The 22,292-nt window shown below is 38.1% G+C and overlaps 1 protein-coding gene across 1 annotated transcript in view; it reads left to right on the top strand.

Moving 5' to 3' along the window:
• Window positions 1-287: 287 nt before the first annotated feature.
• The window catches only part of stard9 (StAR-related lipid transfer (START) domain containing 9), a 50,016-nt gene continuing 28,011 nt past the window's right edge, over window positions 288-22,292 (top strand). Inside the window, exons 1-3 of the mRNA XM_081348007.1 lie at window positions 288-565; window positions 5,318-5,387; window positions 10,196-10,324. Coding sequence (XP_081204133.1) covers window positions 519-565; window positions 5,318-5,387; window positions 10,196-10,324 — 246 coding nt within the window. The 5' untranslated portion in view covers window positions 288-518. The remainder of the gene's footprint in view (window positions 566-5,317; window positions 5,388-10,195; window positions 10,325-22,292) is intronic.

The following is a 22,292-nucleotide window of genomic DNA, read 5'->3' as shown; positions in this document are numbered from 1 at the left end:
AGAGACAGACAGGCAGTTAACGTGTCCCTTCAGGCGAGCACTTCGCCTTTGTTTGTTTGTCTTGCCCTAGTTTCCTACTATGGCGATGGCTGAGCTCATTAATGTTAAAGACCTACTGAACTAGCGTCTAGTAACAAATCATAATGAATGTTTAGAAGCCACGCCTTATGCAAAGTAAGCTTACTCGTTCAGCAAATCAGAAAGTACTATTGAACTAACGTCACGTTGTACTCTGAATATTCATGAGCAGAGCCTTCGCTATAGTAGGATTCGTAATCTCCCCTCCTGAAGAGACGGCAGGAAGTTTTAGCGCAGTTCAACTGCGGCCACGGCTTCATAATGTGCTCTGTGATTGTCTAGACTCTAGACGATATCAATAACATGACCCGAAAAACGTGTGTTCGGTTTCATTACTCTGCTCGGGATAATTCTACGCTCTGGAGACATTTAATAAATGGACTCTAACGGACAGCTGAACTTTAATTCATCGTTTCCCTCCTCCGCCTGGTGTCAAACGAATGGCAAACGTGAAAGTCGCGATTCGAGTCCGTCCGCTGAACTCCAGGTACGACCAGCTTTCATGGATCTTATATGAAATTGATTGTAAAAGTGCATGACAAAAACTGCTGAATGATGTCCTATGAAGTATATAAACAGCATTGAGTTGTTGTACTGTTGCTATGTCTGGGAATAGACCTGCGCTGACAGCCAAATGAAACAAATAAGCTGCCATTCAAAAAACTATTGCTTGATGTTTGCATGTAGCTACATCTCTTTATATTGCATATGTTAAGTATATAATGTAATGTATAGGTAACTAGTTTTTAACATGCATCAATTTAGAGATTAAAAAAACTAAATCAAAGCCTATTCAAAGACCTGCAGTGCATAAATGGAGATAATGTATCAGCAGTGCATGTTAAATTTGAGATTAAGAACAATGTGTTTTGCTTTTTGTGCACAATAAATTTACTATAATCTCATTAAATCCCCTTAAAACCCCTCCCCCAAAAGTTTATCTGGTACTGTATGATTTTAAGATCTTGTTTTTATCAGTTTCACAAAATTGCATTACAAATGTTATGCATGCTGTGTTAGTAAAAATCCAAAGCATGTGTTTTGCTTTAACTTTTAAAAAAGGGGGGTATTCAAACAGAGTTTGCCCCATGAGAGCCCATTGCCCCACCCTTCAGCATTAGCCAAATTACTACAGTATGTGGGTGCTGGACAGGGGGGTAAAGAAACTCCTCCCAGATTTAGACACAAAGATGTGTGCGTGTGTTTGGCCGTTTCTGCTAGCCTTGACATTTAAAGAGTCTCCCTGAAGCGTGCATCACAAAAGACGACTTCTTGGCTTTCCAACACTATTGTGCTAATGAAGATGGCCTTTTAATAGGCAGCCCTTGGTTTTTATGAGTATGCGCATAATAAATATTTGACTCTTTGCACTTTTTTGCTTTTGTCAAATGCTTGAAATACAACTTCTTTTAGCCTTCTTTTTGAGTTTAGCTATTCAGCTGGAAACAAACTAATACTCATCTCTGGAGATGGCAGGAATTGAGTTGGAATGGCACAGAAATCCAAGTTTGTAAACATGCTTTCCTCATAACGAGAGTTATTTTTTCTTTCCACTGATTATGTTATAAAATGCACCATTTCTAGGCAGAAGCATGCGCACACACACACACACACACACACACACACACACACACACACACACACACACACACACAATGACAGGCGAGGTAGGTTGTTGTGGTTGTGGACAGGGCCTTCATTCATCATTGGCAGAGTGAAACAGACCCATGTACTACACAAGCTAAGAGCTTCATTACAAGCTCCCAGCCTTCGGTGGATGAGTCCATTGCTTAAAGGGATAGTTCACCCAAAAATGAAAACTGTTATCATTGACTCGCCCTCATATTGTTCCAAACCTGTATGAGTTTCTTTCTTCTGTTGAACACAAAAGAAGATATTTTAAAGAATGTTGGTAACCAGACAGTTGACAGTAGCCATTGACTCTCATTGTATTTCCCCCCCCTATTTTTCCCCATGTATGATTTATGTTGAAGTGTCTGGGACATGGCTTTTAACGATGAGCCTTTTGTATTTGTAATCAGGCTCTCAAAATATTTTAAAATTCGGATTTAGATTTATCTGCCAAAATATCGGTTATCTAGCCTAGAAATCTAGACGCACCCTAGCGGCAGCAAAATGTATTTCGCAGCCAGGGGGGTCTAGCAACACTCAATAGACCTTCTAGCTGCAAAAACCTAAATTGGGTCAGGCCAATCACGTCGTGTATAGAGTAGGCGGGGGCGGGCTTATGACGACAGAGTTGCGACGGCTGCCACTTGAAAACAAAGAATGACGGCTGCTGATGGAGAACAACGGTCTTTCGAATCGGCTTTGGCTGCGACTCTGAAGGACTTGGAGTTAAGTTTTTCTTTGAGAAAAGAGCAAAGAACGGCAGTTAAGTCATTCTTAAAAAAAGGAAGATGTGTTCGTTGTTTTGCCGGTCCAGATATGGCCAAAGTTGAATCTATCAACTAAGCTCCGCTGTTGGGAAAACGCTCTGGTTGGTTGAAGCGCTGTCCTATTGCGTGCAGAGGGAATTTGAAAGACAGCCGTTTATCCCGCCCCTCGGATTAAACCGCGTCTATGGTGAGTTTCCAGACCTAACATCTTGATGTAGGTCTGGCTTGCCAGGCTATCGGTTATCGGCTTTCAAATATAAAAAATTATCGGTTAGCGGTGAAAATGTTCATATCGGTGCATCACTAATAATAATAATTTTAAATAATAATTTATTTAATTTTTTTAAAAAAATGTATGCATTTAGAAGACGCTTTTATCCAAAGCAGCTTACATTCACGGGTGTACATTTTATTTCAGTTCCCTGTGAAGCATGAACATGGTGTTTCTAGCGCCACGCTCTACTGTTTGAGCCATTATTAAGTATTTTGTGTTTTGAATATCTCGTTTCTCATTTAATGTTTGATTTTAATTTATATACAGTCTTTTTCATGTTTTTGTGGTTCCATAAAAACATCAACAACAAACGGGTTGTTCCACCCCAAACTGAGCCAGAAATTGACGTTGGCAGTGTTTTGAAAGTGCCACAGAGTCAAAGTCCACATATAAGTGACTTGCTTATAGTTGTGTGTGTGTGTTTGCACATTGAGCTGGATAGGAAGAAAACATATTTTTTAACATTGAAAAATGACACGCTTTAGGATGCAGTGTAGATGACAAGGCCTTCCCCAGCCTGCTCACATTGTCAGACTTCTTCAGGTTTGTACACAGCCATGCTCCTACACTGGATTTCATTCTCTTGCATCAGTTTATCTGGAACCCGATACTGGAGAGATTGAACAGCTGTCCTCGCTGCTCTCTCACACACTGACACACATATCCTGCACGCTCACGCACACACCTGCTTCAACTCAGCTGTGCGGCTCATGGAGGAGTTTTCAGCGCTCTGTTTTCATTTAAAGCTGACCTTCTCTGTGCAGACGAATCCTGCAGACCCCTGGCCTCTCACTCTGCTGCCCTGTCTGAATATGATCACAGCCAAATAAACATGTCTCTGCGGGTTTTAGAAAGCTCAATGTTAACCTGGAGTCATTGAAACCATGCAATATAAAAAGAGAAAAGTTACATATAAATTAAGTGTGTTATCTTGGAGAAAAAAAAAATTATATGCAGAAACGAATCTTGCCGCATGGCACATGATTCATTTTTTTGTTGTTTTTTTTGAGTAGAAAGTTTAAAAGAACAGCATTTATTTGAAATAGAAATATTTTTGTAACATTGTTTAATGTCTTTACTGTCACTTGATCAATTTAATCAGTCCATTTTAAATAAAAGTGTTATTTCTTTAAAAAAAAAAATTTGTATAAAAAAACAGAAGAATTCTATGTGGGCTTTTTTGCCTGCATATTCCAAATATCTAGTTCATTTTTGATATTTTTAAAGGCCTTACATTCTACACTTTCACATCGTGTTCTAACCAGACGCGACGCAGAGACATTCGATTAAAGGTATCTTTTAATAATCAAAGTTTTTGTCCCAACCAGCCGCAACGGCAATACTCAACAATGCTATTTTCGAAACGTTTTCTATTTTCGGCAACATTGCGGCAGGAACAACACAAAGTATGACAATAATAATCTCAGGTACTGTTTATGTTGGTCATTCCTGGGATTCTGTGCTCTTTGTGTCCCCAGTAAAGATTATGATCTTACTGCCTTATAACATTGAACAATATCAATTTTAAACCTGTCTTTCTAAGCATATTGACATTGATTAATACTTTTGTTTTACAGCATTTTGAACCATATATTCACTATTTCACTATCTCCCAAGAAAAAATGTGAAATGGTGTGTTTGTGAGAAAGTACAATTCATACACTATTTATATTTTCTGATAATTTATTAACTGATGTGCTTTTAAATGGACAAAGGTTCACGAGTTGTGTAATGTACACAGTACACAGTGCCCAATGTCCATAAATTAGAATCATAAGTATTTGATACAGTTGTTCATTTGATCTTCCATTTCATTTATTTTGTTTAATAAATGGTAACATTTATTTACCCGAGTTTGACAAAAAAAAAAAAAAAATTCAAATGTTTTACATCACCCTATCATGACTACACAATTTATTTACATAATTTTTATTTTTTAAACTATATTTGATTTTCTACATTTTATGATATTGAATACCAGGAATGACCAATATGCTTTATTTAATGTCAAAAGCATCTAATGTTAGTTTGAATATAATTTTGCGTGCCCTGTATAGCCATACTGAAAGCAACAATGGATAATTCATCTCAGATCTTAAAAATAAATAAAAGGAAACAAGAATGTTCAAACTGTCAACTCAATGTGAACAAACAAGTGTATTCTATGATAAAGATTGTTTCAGTCACTCAGTGTGTATTTTTTAATAATGTCAAAATGGTGTAATAGTTATGAATTTGATTATCTTTTTCATTGCAACTGCAGTGTGTTTGCAGAGAGACTCCGCCGACATGCTCTTCTGATTGGCTGTGATTTTGATTGGTTTTGTCGCATCTCGTAGTCGCGTCGCGTCTGGTTTGGACAGACAAATTGCTTGTCACTGGAATCTCATCGCATTGCGTCTTGTTGGGATATGGTGTCACCTTGATCTTTTAGCGTGTTTCAACAGTGATCATTTATTAATAAGGAACTAGTCTATAAAAAATAATGAACATGCTTGTATTGTAAATGTTTACTTAGCAGTGCTCTGTACAGTGTCTTGAATATCAATTTGTTTTTGTTCTGCAGGGAGAGTCTGGATGGAGGACGGTTAGCTGTACAAGTGGAGGACAAAGTAGTGAGGGTCCGAAATGTGAAGGTAAATTCATGTTTGTTTTTTTAATTCAATTTTATTTTCAATAATTATTGAGCCTTATTTATGAAAGATTTACACTTCAGTGTAAAAGTGTATGGTGTCAGAAAGTACCTGCTTTTATAAAACACAGAAATACCACAGTTGTTGACATTCATTTACATCATTTAGCAGATCCTTTAATCCAAATGAGGAATACATGAAGCGATCTTAAATAGGCAATACACGTGAGAATCATAGATATGTATACATATATGCCTTATTTGTGGCCATTTATTTGGGCCGCGATACGCAATTCTTCTGCCATCTTGGAATGGTCAAAGCCGAGAGCGAGTTGACTGTGAGTCTGCAACCGTAGTTAGACGCATGTATGATTATCTATATGTGATACAGTATATCGCTGCTCACGAATTTCAAACTTCTTTTTACCCTTAGCGAACTTCGCCGTGAGTATATCAGGGCCTTAACACAATACAACAAGACAAATGCGTTTGCTAACATAACATTAAAAAGTTTAAAAACCTGTAATGAGTTAATTCATATAAAAACACAAACCAACACATTCTCACCTGTGAAAGCTTATCCCATTTCTTCAGGGCAGTTTTACAACCAGAAGCTATTCAATGTTGCAGCATCATTGATTCTTACTGTGAGTGACGACACTTTGACCGTTCCAAGATGGCGGGCGTCCCCCGTTCAGGGGTGCGTTTCCCGAAAGCATCGTTAGCCAACTATGGTCGCAAGTTCATCGCAATGTCCATTGAACTCTATTGGTAACGACGGAACTTGCGACCATAGTTGGCCAACGATGCTTTCGGGAAACGCACCCCAGAGCGGTCGAATGTGACATCTAGTACGTATACATATCTATGATGAGAAGTGTCGAATAGTACAAGCTAGAACATGGAGGGATTAATGAATAGTGAAAGCATAGAAGAAGATTTTGTTGTAAGAGGAGTCAGTGTCAGGATTAGACAGCTATTTGCAGTATCTCAGTGACAGGAAGTTTATAGTGAAAATTATTCTCTTCCTGCTGGATTACTCAGTTGTTTATTTATGCATGTATGAACTGAGTAAACGTATTCGAATAGCAGCACCATGCAATTATCGCTTTCCTCTTGGAAACCCCAAATGCCTAAACAAGCAGCACTCTTGCCTTACACTTTCTAATGTCACTCCACACCTCATTCTTCACTAACGAGCTTCAAAACCTTATCGGTGGGATGACTTTTAAGATGGACTGCTTCTGGACCAAATAGTGATAACTACAGGCACTACAGGACAAAATATAAAAAAATAAATGTACACTATTGTGCTAAAGTGTGCGGTCAGTTAGATGTATACATAATTCTTTTTTCTAAAGAAATAAACACTTTTATTAAGCAAGGGTGCATTAAAATTAAATAATGCTTTTTTAAATTTTATTTTTATTTTCTACACCTCAAAGAATCTTGAAAAAATATATGATGGTTTCCACAAAAATATTATGCAGCACAACTGTTTTCAACAGTGATACTGTATGAAGAAATGTTTCTTGAGCAACAAATCAGTATATTATAATGATTTGTGAAGGATCATGTGACCCTGAAGACTGGAAATTTCAGTCTTGCATCACAGGAATATTTTTTTTTAAATATTTTCAAATAGAAAATTTCACAATAATACTGTTTAATTGTATTTGTGATCAAATAAAAGATCTTGCTGAGTATAAGAGACTTCTTTCAATAACATTAAAAACATCTTACCAACCACAAACTTTTGAATGGTAGTGTATGTAATTAGAAAAAATAGACATTTTATTTAAATTTAAATAAGTATGTGTGTCTAAATGTTAAGACGAATGCATAGCCTACATTCTTCCTCCTGAAGCAGGAAATACTCCTTTGCATTCAGTTCATGATTGATGCATTAATGAAATAGCAGGAGCCACATCTGGTCACCTGCTGTGAGCACGAGAGCAAGACAAAGACTTGCTTTCCACTAGTTATTTAAGGAAAGTAGGACAGTTTTCAAGGGAAAAGATGGGCTGACATAAACAAACAAAAGACAGGCGTGGAAAGCTGACAGGACGACTTCATACAGAAATTAAGAGGCACACAAATTGACACTTTCACTTTCCCGGGTCCCGGGGCAGAAGGCACATTGATGAATGCCTTGAGCCCAATGTGTGTCAGTCGACAGAACCTCATTTAAATTAACATTTGAATGAGAATACAGAGGTCCAAGGAAATATGAAAGATCAGATGCATTATTATCTTCATCTATTGTTCAGTAAAAAGTTAGGATCTGGTTTTATATCAAACAGTTTTGGTGACCACTGACTTCCATTGTATAGAAGCCAGCAAACTTCTGTATTTTATACCACAGTAAAATTACTGTAAAACGAACTATATCAGTTTTAAGCACACTGTCAAATAAAGTACAGCATTATACTGTATTTTTATTATTATTATTTTTTAATTTTACTGTTATATATTCAACAACACAAGTTATTGGTTCACATCAACAGCTTTATTCAGGTTTCATCTTTTACATTTCATTGCTGAACTTTAATAAAATATACAGAATTACCAGCATATTAACCACATTTCATCAATGAACAAAATACAATTACAGCCATACCAGTAAAATCTCAGTAACACATTGTGCCAGTGGAAATTATAAGTTACTTAATTAGTGGAAGTATACAACACTAACAAGCAAATACATATCATCTTAAAACATTTTAATCCACATGCTTTAAAGGAAAATGTCTTCTTTATCGTGATGACTCTTCCTGCTTGTCTCTCGATGGTTCAGCCGGTCTGCCAGTGACGTTGTGGGAAGAAAATGCTAGTTAGCATGGAGTAAACTTATGCTTCGTATTGTTTTAGGATACCAGGCCTATTGGAGCATGGCAATATAATCAGATCTGATTTTGTTTATTATTATTGAGCCTAAATATAGCAGTGCTGAGTGCAGTGTTAGGGCTCATTAGTGTAGCTGTGGGCCATATTGTGAGGTCATTAAGTCAGCTGCGGGATTGCCATTTTGTGAATAATTACACACCAGAGCCGCAAAAGTAACGTTGTCGTGGTGATAGGCTGGCAATGCCCGGGCATGTTTCTGCACACTGTGCAGTGAAGATCTGTTTGATTGGGCGAATAAACTGCTGAGGTTTATGTGGTATTTGTTTGCTGAGATCTGGGTAATAACTTGATGCTGACAGTCAGGTCATGCTCAGATGCTTAAGTCATTTGTCCCCCAGCCTAACTACTTCCTAATTGTTGTCTTTGAGTGCGCTGAAGAGTATCCCTGGCGTAGGCTATAGGCACACGGCCTTGCTTCTTGGCATCAGTGTGCTGTAATATTATTAGTAGAAAAATTGAACACATAAAGGGCTTGTCTCCTAGTAACCGATTAAATGGACTAAACAGACTTTCAATGGAAAAATCACTTTTCTCAATGGAGTGTAATGTAGTTTGTGGCAGCACTTAATCAGAAGCAATCATAATGAAGTGTTATCAGCTGTTATGAGTGTTGTTGTATTCGAAAACGCTATAATAGAAAACTTGGCTGGCTGGATAACGAACAGTGTGTGAAACCTCTTCAATCATTTTAACAGAAAACATGATATCACTGGCGCCAGTGACTATATGTGATGTAATATGATTTATGCTTTAGTGAAGTTGTTAAATATCACTACTGCTCATTCTTAGGGATTTCAATAAACCACTAACCCTGAGTATTACACTTTACCATGTACCTTAAATTGCATGGCTTGTTGAGGAGAGTTAGCAACTGCATAGCAATGCCATAAAAACACTCTTAAAACCCTAGCAACTGCATAACACCTCTCCGGCAACCACCCAGGGGTGCATTTTCTCAGAACCATCGTCAGCCAGCTATGTTCGCAATTTCCATTGATAGAAACATTGTTTACCGAAACTAGTTCCAACAAACATTCGCAAACAGCATCGCAGTTGTGTTCTGAACTACAGCTCTCGAACTGTGGTTAGAGGCATCGTTTCTTGTCAGTATAACGTGGAGTTAAATATATAATTGAGCAAAATAAGCAAGCTATCATGCAGTACAATCTATATCTTACATCCAATCATCATGTGCATATATATACATGTACAAATATAATTTAATGCCTTTTAAGAAATGAAAGTTTTTTTTAAAGGTAGGGTAGGCAATTTTCTGAGTGGCTAGCAATAGAGATCCCACCCTCCCTTCAGAGCGTCTCCAAAGCCACGCTTCCTTTAAAACACATGAATGCACAGCAGGGAGCAAACAAAAGCGTCAATAGAGACGGCATTTAACTACCTCATGTCTCAAAGCACATAACATTACAATAATAATGAACATAAACAACTTAAAGAGCACTGACCTGTACCACCTGACTGCTGCAGATTCATTTTGGCGTTAATAGTGTTGCCATTGAATCAATCGGTTTAAAAAAAGCCAAAAAAACAGAAAACAGAAATCATTATTTACAGCAATAATCTGACATGAATTCAATGTCTAACTGAAGAATTAGTAGAAGTTTTTACTCCACCATCTGCATGGCATCAACATCATATATGTTGAACCAATATGGTTTGACTTTGAATGTTGGATGTGCAACAAAATTACTACAGTTTTGGGAAACCGTCGTTACTAGCTAGTTCGTTTCTCCAATGACCCATCGTAATATGACATCAGTGTACAGGAAACACACCTCAGAACAGCATTGTGGCCGGGAGGAAGCACCGCTCTTCAGAAAATGTACAAATCTAGTTTATTCTGCTAACCACCTCCCGTTTATCACTCTTTTTTTCCCCTTTATATAGTTGGAGGGGCGTTTGGACGGGCGATCGGAGGGACTGGCTGACTCCAGGGAGAAGTTGATGGAGTTTGGGTTTGATTACTGCTACTGGTCTGTGGATCCAGCGGCTCCCAACTATGCGTCACAAGAGGAGGTGGGCTTCCACTCTCATGACTGTTTACTGCATCTGTGCTGATGTTGATGACACGCTGATGAGATTGTATATGTCCTGTGTCGGGGCTAGTGCATGAGAACTAAAGGACTAATCCAAAAAAAAAAAAAAAAAAAACGCAAGCATAATCATAAAACTTGACCCACAGGGAAAAGATCTGAGGATATATTATCCTTCTGCAGAATCAAAACACTGCTTAGAAGATGTTACATCATCTCGGTGAAGGGAGTCTTCACCTCCCTACTTAATCTGAGATTTAGTTCATTTTAACTTGTATGTGGGTGTGCTGTTGGCTAGACGAAACAGTCTATACAAGTGCGCACATGTTGTGAAGACCTGATCAATACCTCATATGAATTGAGGTCATTTTAATACATTGAATATTTGTACTTTGTACATTGCGTTATGAAGTATTTGAAAACATTTGTGTGTGTGAAATAGACCTTGCGTAACTGGAAGTCTTTGTGTTCATATGCTTACTTTACTTAATTTAAAGGCTCATTCATACCAAGAACAATACCTATAAAGTTAATTATAATGGTAATTATTAGCGTCCAACCTAATGGATGATATTGCACACTGCAGTTATGTCGTCAGGCGCTTTAAATACGCGAGCTCAAGTCGGGTGTATTCTGATTGGCTCCATGTCAGTTTTTTCCATTCATCAGCTAAAAAAATATCGTTCTAAAAGTGATTTCAGTGATATTATTCCTCTGTGTCGTTATCATTATAGTTGTGGTGTGGACTTCCCTATTCTCATAGAATTAGAACGACTATTAAAACTTTATAGTTATCGTTCTTGGTGTGAACAGGCCTTAACTCAATAAACCTTTTATTTGATTCACAAGTGGAAGTGACAAACTGACAGCCAATCAGAACATATTTGATGTTTAATATACAGCTGTATGGGATATTGAAACAATGAGATATCATTGATTCAACAAAAATTGAACACTCTGTTGGACTACTGCAAAAAAAAAATCACAAGTTCTCACAAACTTCAGACCAACAATAAGCATGGATCTCATATATGCAGTACTCACAGTTAACCAAGTTTACTGTTAAACAAGTGAACTGTATCTTTCCTTTTGAGAGATAGACCGAGAGAGGCAGTGAATCGTCTCCTCAGTCCCGCCCTGGTGTTCCCTTCAGAGTGTCTTTGTCCACACTGTATGAAAGAATGAGCTGTGATGGCCCACGTACAGAGGATGACCTTGTCTGCACAACACTTTTCTTTCTCTTCACTCGCTTCCTCCCTTTCAATTTTGCCCAGTCAGAGCTTTACGGCAGAGGCCTGGAGCTTGCATTCCTGAGGCGGCCTGCAGCAGGGTCTGCTCCGGCCGCTGACCTCTTTTTGGAGTCCTGTGGGAGGGTGTCCATCTGAAGCAAAAAAATAAATAAATCCAGACAATCTCATCATCATGTGTGCTCAGTGATCAGCTTACAGTCTGTGAGCTTGCGTTGTGCCGTGACCACTTAAAGGTAGGGTAGGCAATTTCTGGAGAGGGTAGCAATACCGAGCTAGCTTTGATCCCACCCTCCCTTCAGAGCGTCTCCTTGAACGCGCAACAGGGAGCAAACAAAAGCGTCACGTGAGACAACAATAAACTACCTCATGTCTCAAAGCACATAACATGCATGAAACATGTTGGTGACATGTGATGTCTGTGTGAGCAGAATGTGCAGAGGTATAAAAATACATATGTTAAGAGACAGGTAGGACATCGGACCGAATGCAGTGATTAAACGAACATTTTATGGTCCTATGCCTCACACAGTCGATATAAATACATATAAAAACATTTAGACCACTTAACTTATAGTGATTGCTATCAGGATGTGAAGAGACTTTCAACCAGCATAACAAAAAAAGTTTCTGGTACAAATCACCTACCTTAAAGCTATGGTCTACGATTTCAAAGATTGTTCATTATTAATAACCTCGTTTAGATGCTGGTTATGGTTCTACAGTACAATCCTAACAATATGAAGAGAAAAAAGACTGAAAAAAATCCATTCACTCTATTGGGTGTACACCCGCAGAGAAGTTAACCAATGTAAGCTGTCCGGCCGGACAGCTTACATTGGTCAACTGCTCTCATCCAATCCCCCGCTCTGCTTGAAACTCCACGTGGCGCTCGCGTCTCCACCCCACCCCGCCCCCCTCCTGCAACATGAAAATTCGCGTGCAAGCAGCTGACAGTCTATGGTAGCTAGCAGAGTAGAATCAGCTCAGTTATGGAGAAAAAAACAAACCGAAAGCAGCAAGCGGCCCCTGCTTGCCCCCACAGTCACGGCTGACTTTTTGTTGAGCAGGTAAGCATTTTTTTATACTTTTATGGTGTGAGGTGTTACATAAATAGCTTTTTATCAGTCTGACAACATGCTTATGCTGCCGGTCGGCATTGGAATGTTAGCCGTTTAGCATCGCCTATCACGGGTCAAAGTAATTATATTTCTTGAAGTGCTTGAATATATTTTAGTAGGCCTAGTGGGTTCTGTTCGAGCCGATCGGAATTTGAACAAGATGCGCTGTGTGCTGCTATAACAATTACAATACTTAGCAATACTAACTAATAATGCAATTAATGTGCCTTAGGTAGCACTTTTGAACAGGGTAAACGAGGCTCAGGAGGGGAAACGTATGTCAAACGTACCCTCCTAAGACGGCAGCTGTAATACAGTATTATTTATTTTATTTATTTATTATTGTTTGTGTTTCGGGTGGTGGGGGGTTTAGAACATTGCATGTGTTGCTAATTTTGCGTGAGCGTGAACTCAAACGTGTACTTCTGAGCTATTTTGACATTGCACATGGTAAATCTCTGTTCCGATGTTTACTACCGGTGATCACAGCTTGACAGACTGAGTGACGTTGTTCAGGTCGTTTCCCGGTGGGAGGGATCAGGTAGCACAGAGGGGAGGGGTGTGTATGTGGAGGGGTGGGATGAGTTTTTTTTAAAAATTCCCAACCATCTCAGGCTTTCTCGACCGATTTTCAACATCGTAGACTACAGCTTTAAACTGCCTTTAAGGCTGTTTACACTAAACACGTCAAATCAAAAATTCTAAATCTATATTTGTACTGTTGTCAAGTCAAGTCAAGTCACCTTTATTAATATAGCACTTTTTTACAATACAGATTGCATCAAAGCAGCTTCACAGAGATAACATGAAAATAATACAACAAAGTTTGTTTCTAGAAGAAAATTGCGTCATCGTCCACCTTAAGTAAGGCAGATCAATAATTTTGTTGAAAATTAAATGTCCCCAACTAAACAAACCAAAAGCCAAGGCAAAAAAAAGGTTGTCAAAAGTAGTGCAAGCGTGTTGTAAAAACAATGGGTCGTACATTAATATTAATATTAGCTCAAATGATCTATAGGGAATTTTAATAATTAATCATGAATATGATTAATATTTTGTATGTTACAGTTACATTAATTTATCGCAGCTGAACTAGATTGATATATGAACGATTACCATAACGGGTTATGGTTCGTCATTAATACATCAATTGTTCTTATTTCAGCTCGAAGTTATGCGATAACTTTAATGGAATTAATTTAGTTATCAAACAATCTGTTTGTCCAGCGAACAGATTGTACGTAAGATTAAATTAACTCTCAAGGAAAATTATCCTTCTTACAAACACGAGAAAGAGTATCTTTTCCAGGCCTTGAAAAGACACTCTCGGTGTTTGTAGACTAAAATTAGGTTACTTAAATCGTAGCCAAGGTAAAGCATATAGCTAAGATCGAACATTTCAGGGACTAAGTAACATGGGCAATTAAATCAGAGTCAGTCAAGGGCATATGGAATTTAATAATTGGACTAATACATCGACCTGAGGAATATATCAAACTACACAATACACACGGATTATATGTCTATGTACATAAAATACAGTTAAACAATACAAGATAACGAATAACAGTGAGAGAGAATAAAATGGTCAGAATTAGAAAAAGATAGAATGACAGAAAAGGATGAGAGAGAGAGAAGGATGGGAGACGAGATCGGAAGTGAAAGCAAAAATCTGTGATCAGAGATCGCAGTTGGCTATGGCAAAAATCACAGACAAGTAACCCGTAAGAGACAACAAAGAAATCACATCATAAGTTCAATTCAATAATCGATACTTGCATGGCATGTGGTTCTCTGTGTATGAGGTGTGTAGGACCGCAGGGTTCTGCGTGTCTTTAAAAGCAGCGCGAGTCGTCTGAGGGGAGGCGTGCGCGTGCTGTCTTCCGGCGCGCGTGCGAGCGCGGGAGCTTCAAAGAGTTGCCGGGAATGATTCAGGCTAAGTTCATTCAGCTCGTGAATGAACAGAGGCGAAGAGGAAAACGAAACTAGACTATAGAAAAACATAAAAGAAATAAATAAAAAGAAAAGAGAAGCAGGCCGAAGCCGGTCCGGACTTGGGTTTTGGAGGAGGAAGGAGAGAGCGTAGGCATGAGAGAGTGAAGGGTTTTCTGAGTCGGTCTTTTATGGACAATATGGGTTGACGCCTCTGTTCGCGCGAACAACCAATGAACGTCCAAAGGTCTGAAGCGGGAAAAATGTCTTTGTCTTAGTTCCCAGTTTAATTTGCATGTTTTATGGCAGCGTTATTATGTGATCAGTTATAATCTAACGAGGGTAAAAATAGTATCATACATTTTACCAGATCCTGATGCATACATTTGGTTCCAGTACAAGGAGAGCTTTACGTGGATACCGAATTAGATATGTTTCGAAGGTACACGTCGAGATAGATTATTATTCTGTAAAAATAAGCTTAAAAGTTAAACTAACAACCTAGGAATAAAATGAACCCAACATGTGGTGTACATTGATAAGTGGGCATTGAAGATTGGACTTTAGAAAGATCCACATGGCATATCTATGATTGAAAAAGGGTGCACATCTGAAACATTATTCCTTTACGGTTTACAAGAATACAAAAACCCATCACAGAGAAGAACAATCATGAAAAAGAGAAATTACATTCAGGCTTACATATTTCTTCAATGGTTATACATATAAAATATCTAGGATGAACACCTAATTCTGCTCTTCTGGCTAACATTCCGTTAGGTAATAAAACACAGTTCCACACAGGGGGGAAGGGATTGCCAGAGAATGTTAGTGAACCCTCTCTAACTAAAACACTATTGATTAAAGAATACATTTCAAAACCACACCTCTAGAAAATCATAATTATATGGTCAAACGAATTAATAAAACATGCGTACAGGAAGATCAAACCCAAATCTGAGTTACATACATTAAAACTATATTTCTATAGGAGGATGTTTGTGTGTGTGTGTGTGTGTAGAAGGTTTCAAGTTTTGTTATCTCTCTGTGGTCCAGAGAGGGGAAAGGGGGGGTTTGGAATGTCTCTGAGGTGACATTAGTGTCGTAAAAGTCAATTGGTTCCAATCTTTATGGAGCCAAAGCCTGATTTGCACTCACGAGTTCAAAGTGCACCAGCTTTTGTATTCAGGAAGAAATGTTTTTAGCAACACAGAGTATTTGAATTTGTTAATTCAAACCAACGACGAATGATTCGATAGCCAATGTTGTTACAGTGTGGAGTATTTCAGAAATGGAACGGGGCGTCAATTTACTGTAGATGTCTCAATGGACTGCATCCAGTGTAGACAGTATTGCTTATTTTAATGAGTTCATTTTGATTCTGTCGCATCACGTCGCACACTTTTTTTTAAGTCAGCATGAAACTGAAGTTGTGATAGTCTTTTCTTCCCTATTGTGTTGTATATCCCAAGTGAAACTAGGTTGAGAATTGATTTGTCCATTGAAAATGTATTGGATTGTTAGATTGTTGTGGTTTGCTATTGCTGTGATCTCATGTGAATGACAGGTTGTTCCACCCTCATGCCGGTAAACACTTCATCAGAGAAGCACAGATTTTTCTAATTGTGCATACTCTGTACACTCAGCTCTCATATACGGCTTGAACTAATCAGTTTGTCGACAAGGTGGCAACACTGGCCAAAGTCATTGTCACATTGACACAGTCAAAAAACTACACGTTCAGCTGTACGCATAAGTACGCGTCAAAACTGAAGTTTACTTTGGGCTTTAGAGCACATTACTAGCCTTGTGGTGAACAATTTATCCATGCAAGTTAATTTTATCTCTCTCTCTGTTAAAAAAAGCTTTGTCTTTGTAATCTTTAATCAAATCTGAACATTTGCTTCCCCTCTGGGATGATGTTTCTTCTCTGGGGACGTCAGTTTGACAAACATCCTTAAACCATTTTCCTCCAACCACCAGTTTACTGCAAGCTAAAGTCAGTCAACTTTCATTTCAAGCAGACTTAAATTTCTTAATCAAGTTAAGAGCTTATGCCAAGTTACCACAGTTTTACTATAGTAACAATAACTGAAGTCACTTTGGGATTTTGAATGAAAATTTGGTTAGCATGTAAATCTTTCCAAGGGTAAGTCTGACCACATCACAGCCAGTATAAATGCATTTCTCTGTTCACTACTTTTTTTTAATTATTATTTAAATATTCACTTAATAAAGTCAGTAAATGCCGTCTTCATTTCAGATTGCACACATTGCTGACATTATGAATTTTTCCGTCTAATTTAGTTTAAAAGAGTCTCATGAAGTCGCACGCTACTCTTTAATTGGAACTTTCCGTGAAGTGCTGTTCTCTAAGGCTGCAAGCAACAAAATGAGACTGGAGTCTGTCCTTCCTGTGGGGTCTCCAGAGACGCCTCAGTGGAGGGAAACCAGCCCCGCTCCTTCTCTCCGACTTCTCCCCTATTTCTTCCCTTTAGGATCCAGCTTCCCCTCCCTGCCCCCTTCTATCTGTGCATGTGGGAAGATACTGGCCTGTGTGTTTGTTTTAGTGGCTAAAAGATTGGTGGTTGTCTTTGGCGGAGCATGTTTATCTGTATATTTCCATGTGTGAAGAGAAAAATGGAGCACAGAGGGCTGAGAGGAGGACAGAGAAGAGGATCAGGCCTTGGAGCAGAATAGATAAAGATGAGAAATGGAAGCCAGCTGTTGTGAGGGCAAGGTTGCATCACATCCTGAATTAATTAAACAGCATCTTAACCATCTTTAAAGCTTTGGAGTATAACCCACACTTTTGTAATATCATAAACATAATCATTTGTGAGTGAATACATTTGACTTGGTTCTTTTTAATGAGTCAGTTGAACAGATTCACAAATCAGTCTAAATGATTCAATAATGAATCACTCTTAAAACGGTTTTAAAAATCCAGTAATCACAAATTACTGGAAAGATCATGGAAATTCATCTGACAGATCATTTCTTCCATATTGTGATTATCGGGAAAAAATGTAGGGGACTTGGTTCAGTTCATCAGTTGTTGATTGGATGGAGACAGGTCTGAATCCAAGCTTGCAGTCGATTGTAAGAAAGGGGCATGGTTTATGCGGACAAAATGATCGGAGAAGTCTGACATAAAAAAAAAATACAATAAAAAAATAATTTGTCTGGATGAATTGTCCACAATAAGATCAATAATATGCATTTAGTAAATACACAGGGTAAATTTCTGTTTCATGCAGACTTCCATCAAAATGTGTCCAGACTAAAAGTAAAGAGTAAAGAAAATGATGTTTTCCATAATATGTGCCATTTAAATCTATTCTATTTAAGTTTTAAGCTTCAAATAATGATTTTATTGGAGAGGATTGAGATGACATAGACATAAATAAATAATGAGAGTGTAAAGTAGAAGGTGAAGCGCACTGGGGTCACTTTAGCTGCAGCCCCTCTCTCGCCAACAGCACAGCTGCTTTAGTAAATCATTTTACACATACAGATTGCACTAGGAAGACGTCATTGGTCCAGAGCTGGAGCACAATGCTGGTTTTCTTTTCCAAGTGAAGTCAGCTTTGTGGGTTTTTTTTTTACCCTCCCTTTTTATCACTCTCTCTCTCCCCTCCCTCTTTTCCTTTTCGATACAGTGCACGACTTTATTATGCTCTTGGTATTTCTTGGTTTCTGTGTGAGTGGCATGAACAAAATTTGCACAAAACATCTTTACACACAGTCTTACCACGTACGTCAACTATCTAATTTTTTCAGAGACGCACAAATGAACATGTTTCTTTACAAAGAAGTTCTTTGATTATACTTTTATTCAGCAAGGACGCGTTAAATTGATTTAACACATTTACAATGTTACAAAAGATTTCTTTCAAATAAATGGTGTTCTTTTGAACTTTCTATTCATTAAAGAATCCTGAAAAAATAGTAAGCTGCATAACTGTTTGTTCAACATTAATAATAAGTAGAATTGTTTCTTAAAGGGATAGTTCACCCAAAAATGAAAATTCTGTCATCATTTACTCTCCCTCAGGTTGTTCCAAACCTGTATGACTTTCTTTCTTCTGCTGAACACAAAAGAAGATATTTTGAAGAAAGTCGGTAACCAAACGACTGATGGACCCCATTGACTTCCATAGTAGGGAAAAAAAATACTATGGATGTCAATGGGGACCAGCAACTGTTTAATTACCAACCTTCTTTAAAATATCTTCTTTTGTGTTTAGCAGAAGAAAGGAAATCATACGGGTTTGGAACAACTTGAGGGAGAGTAAATGATGACAGAATTTTCATTTTTGGGTGAACTATCCCTTTAAGCACCAAATCAGCATATCAGAATGATTTCTGAAGGATCATGTAATGATGTTCTGAAGACGGGAGTAATGATGATGAAAATTCAGCTTTGCAATCACAGGAATAAATTACATTTTAAAATATATTCGGATAGAAAACAACTGTTTTTTTTACAGTGTTTTTGATCAAATAAATGCAGCCTTGGTGAGCATAAGAGAATTCTTTTTAAAAACCTAAAACATTTTGCAGACCCCAAGCTTTTGAACGGTAGTGTATGTACCTCTCCATAACTGTAGCATGGACTTTAAATCACGCTGCTGGCTGTGGAAGTCATTTACCCTCATAATAGCTGTGATGGGAAGAACCTTTATTTGAATGGCAGTAGAAAAACTCCATTGGTTTTGGGTCTTTTTCTTCAATCCTTTAGTTTAGTTTTTGCTCCGTTCGGCTAATTGCATCAACAGTTTGTGTCTTGCCGTTCCTGTTTGAGACTCAAGTCCAGTCTCTCTCTCTCTCTCTCTCTCTCTCTCTCTCTCTCTCTCTCTCTCTCTCTCTCTCTCTCTCTCTCTCTCTCTCTCTCTCTCTCTCTCTCTCTCTCTCTCTCTCTCTCTCGCTCTCTCTCTCTCTCTCTCGCTCTCTCTCTCGCTCTCTCTCTCTCTCTCTCGCTCTCTCTCTCGCTCTCTCTCTCTCTCTCTCGCTCTCTCTCTCGCTCTCTCTCTCTCTCTCTCTCTCTCTCTCTCGCTCTCTCTCTCTCTCTCTCTCTCTCTCTCTCTCTCTCTCTCTCTCTCTCTCTCTCTCTCTCTCTCTCTCTCTCTCTCTCTCTCTCTCTCTCTCTCTCTCCCGCTCTCGCTCTTTCTGTGGGCTGTCTCTGTGTAGCTCTCAGAATCCCCTGACCTCCTTCCCTCCCCTTGCAAATTTGACCCACATAATGTCTGTGAAAGTATGACAATCGTGTAGCAAGTTGAACCCCTGCCAATCAGCTCTGTGTCATTCTCTCTCTCTCCAACAATCCCCTCCACCACCCATTTAACCCAGCTTTCCCTACCGTCACATGCAGCTATAAACAGGATCTCAGAGTCATTACATGAAAATATCTCAGTCAGAACAAGTCTAGTTGTTGTTTTTCCCAGGTTTGTGAATACAACATTTGGATTTTGAGACAAAATCTCAAAATCAAGTGAGACAAGTGACAGAAATGACTTTCTCTTTTGCATGGAACACAAAAAAAGATGTTTAGCACAATGTCCAAGCTGTTCTTTTTCCATAAAATAACAGTCAATCATTTACAGTTGTGATCAACACTCTCTTTCATCTGATGATTTTGTATTTGACATTTTTAATATTTATTACTTATATATTACGTACACTACCATTCAAAAGTTAAGAGTTAAGGTTATTTTAAAAGAAGACTCTTATGCTCACCAAGGCTGCATTTATTTGATCAAAAATACAGTAAAACATTAATATTGTGAAATAATAATAATAATATTATTATTATAATAATTTAAATTGTTTTTTTTAAATTTATTCATGTGATGGCAAAGCTGAGAAGTCCCTTCAATGTAAACCATGTGTTTCAGTATTTTTGTCCCAGTGCTCTGTGTAAAAGCGGGACTGACGTATTGGTCTGTGGTCTGGGACGGCCCTTGCCTTGGATGGGTTCCAGTTGGCACTCCCATGAGATATCACAAGAAACAAGGAGTTTTTGAGAGGTGGCTATTTAGAAAGCCACATTAAAGAGCCACTCTGATTACAGGCCTTAGGATTTTAAAAGTGGGTGTGTTATGAACTAACAGCTTTTTAACAGATTCGATTATTCGTCCTAAAGCATACTGCTTTAGCCTCCTTTTTAGAGTTTTTGACCACGGCCTTTAAACTCTTTCACTGTGAAGCCAAGACTGATCCCATGATGGTGTTTTTTGTTATTGAAAGACGTCATCTCCCATAATTAAGACTGCCTGACGCTTCCTTTCCACTGCCCCACTTTAAGATTTGCCCCTCCCAGACTGAGCATCTCCTCAAAGGGGTCTTTGGGATCACATGTTGCTAAAGCACTGACCTTCTGGACAACTTCCTGTCCAGAATCAACTCTAAATTCAGCTTTCCTCTAGCATTGTGACCAGAAGTACATTTGTTTTTGTTTGTGGTATGAGGAGGAAAGCAAACATAAGATGCTTTTGTCCAAGGTTTCCTATGTCTGTACACATGCGCACATTCATAATTGCATGCATGCACACACACACATAATCTTAGAGGGGGATTTAATTCTATTTTGGCCAAAGTCTTTAAGTATTATTATTATTATTATTATTCATAGGACTAATAATATGAATTGTCATTGTGTTGTCGTGTATTAATGTTTACACAGTGAAACAGGTTAACATGAGCTGTCTTTTTTGCAGTCTATCAAATAAACTGAAAATATTAAGTTTGGTTTGTCAAAGTAAACTTCTTTGTCATGACACACATTATGTTTCTGAATTTTGTCATAATTGATCATCTCCATTTTATCATGCCTATTTGTGCATGTTATATTGTGGGACCATCTCTAAAGAATCTACATTTACATTTTGACTTGAGTTGTTTATAAATTAGGAGCACAAGTGAGCAAGTTTTGCTGTTAGTGTAGTCAGACAAATGACATCTGTGTTCGAATCGTCCCCGATACCATTTAAGGGGGCACTATTTGAGGGTACAGCCATTTGTAGTAATATCCGAAACCATAGTGGATGTTATCGAGTGCACTCATTAAAATCCCATAATACACCGCAATAATGTGTACAACCGATGTGCACTCAACGGCTAGAGAATACCCATAATTCTCTGTGAGGGTCACGTCGAATGAATTCCCGCATTGTAAGGTTTCTACATGCTATTTTCCGTGACGGTGTACAAGATAAATCGGTTACCCTTTATTTTTACATTGTACTTGCTCAAATAAGTACTGAGTAATATTAATTAACTACATGTACAATAGATTTACGTTTAGGCTTAGGGTTAGGTTTTGGTTTAGGGTTAGTTACTTGTTATTATGCATGACATACTGTTATTACTATGTAATAACGTGTAACTATGTCACCTTAAAAAAGTGTTACCGATTAATCTTTTCATTACTACTGGAAGATTGCAAAGTTTCAAATGATTTTTAAAAAAACAAGCACAAATGATGAAAAAGCGTCAGTCTTTGCATCGCATTCAGTGTCCGAATTCACTCACTCCTTCAAGTGGACTATATTAGTGGAGTAATGTAGGGGCAATTACGAACACAGCCCATGTCATGTGTCAGTTCACTACTTTAAGCCATAAACCCTAATATAATGCTGTTTAAGAACTT

Source organism: Scardinius erythrophthalmus, assembly GCF_964197995.2.
Source record: "Scardinius erythrophthalmus genome assembly, chromosome: 19".
Classification (NCBI taxonomy): Eukaryota; Metazoa; Chordata; class Actinopteri; order Cypriniformes; family Leuciscidae; genus Scardinius; species Scardinius erythrophthalmus.
Note: the sequence above shows the minus strand (reverse complement) of the source record. Positions and strands in the feature narration are given on the sequence as shown.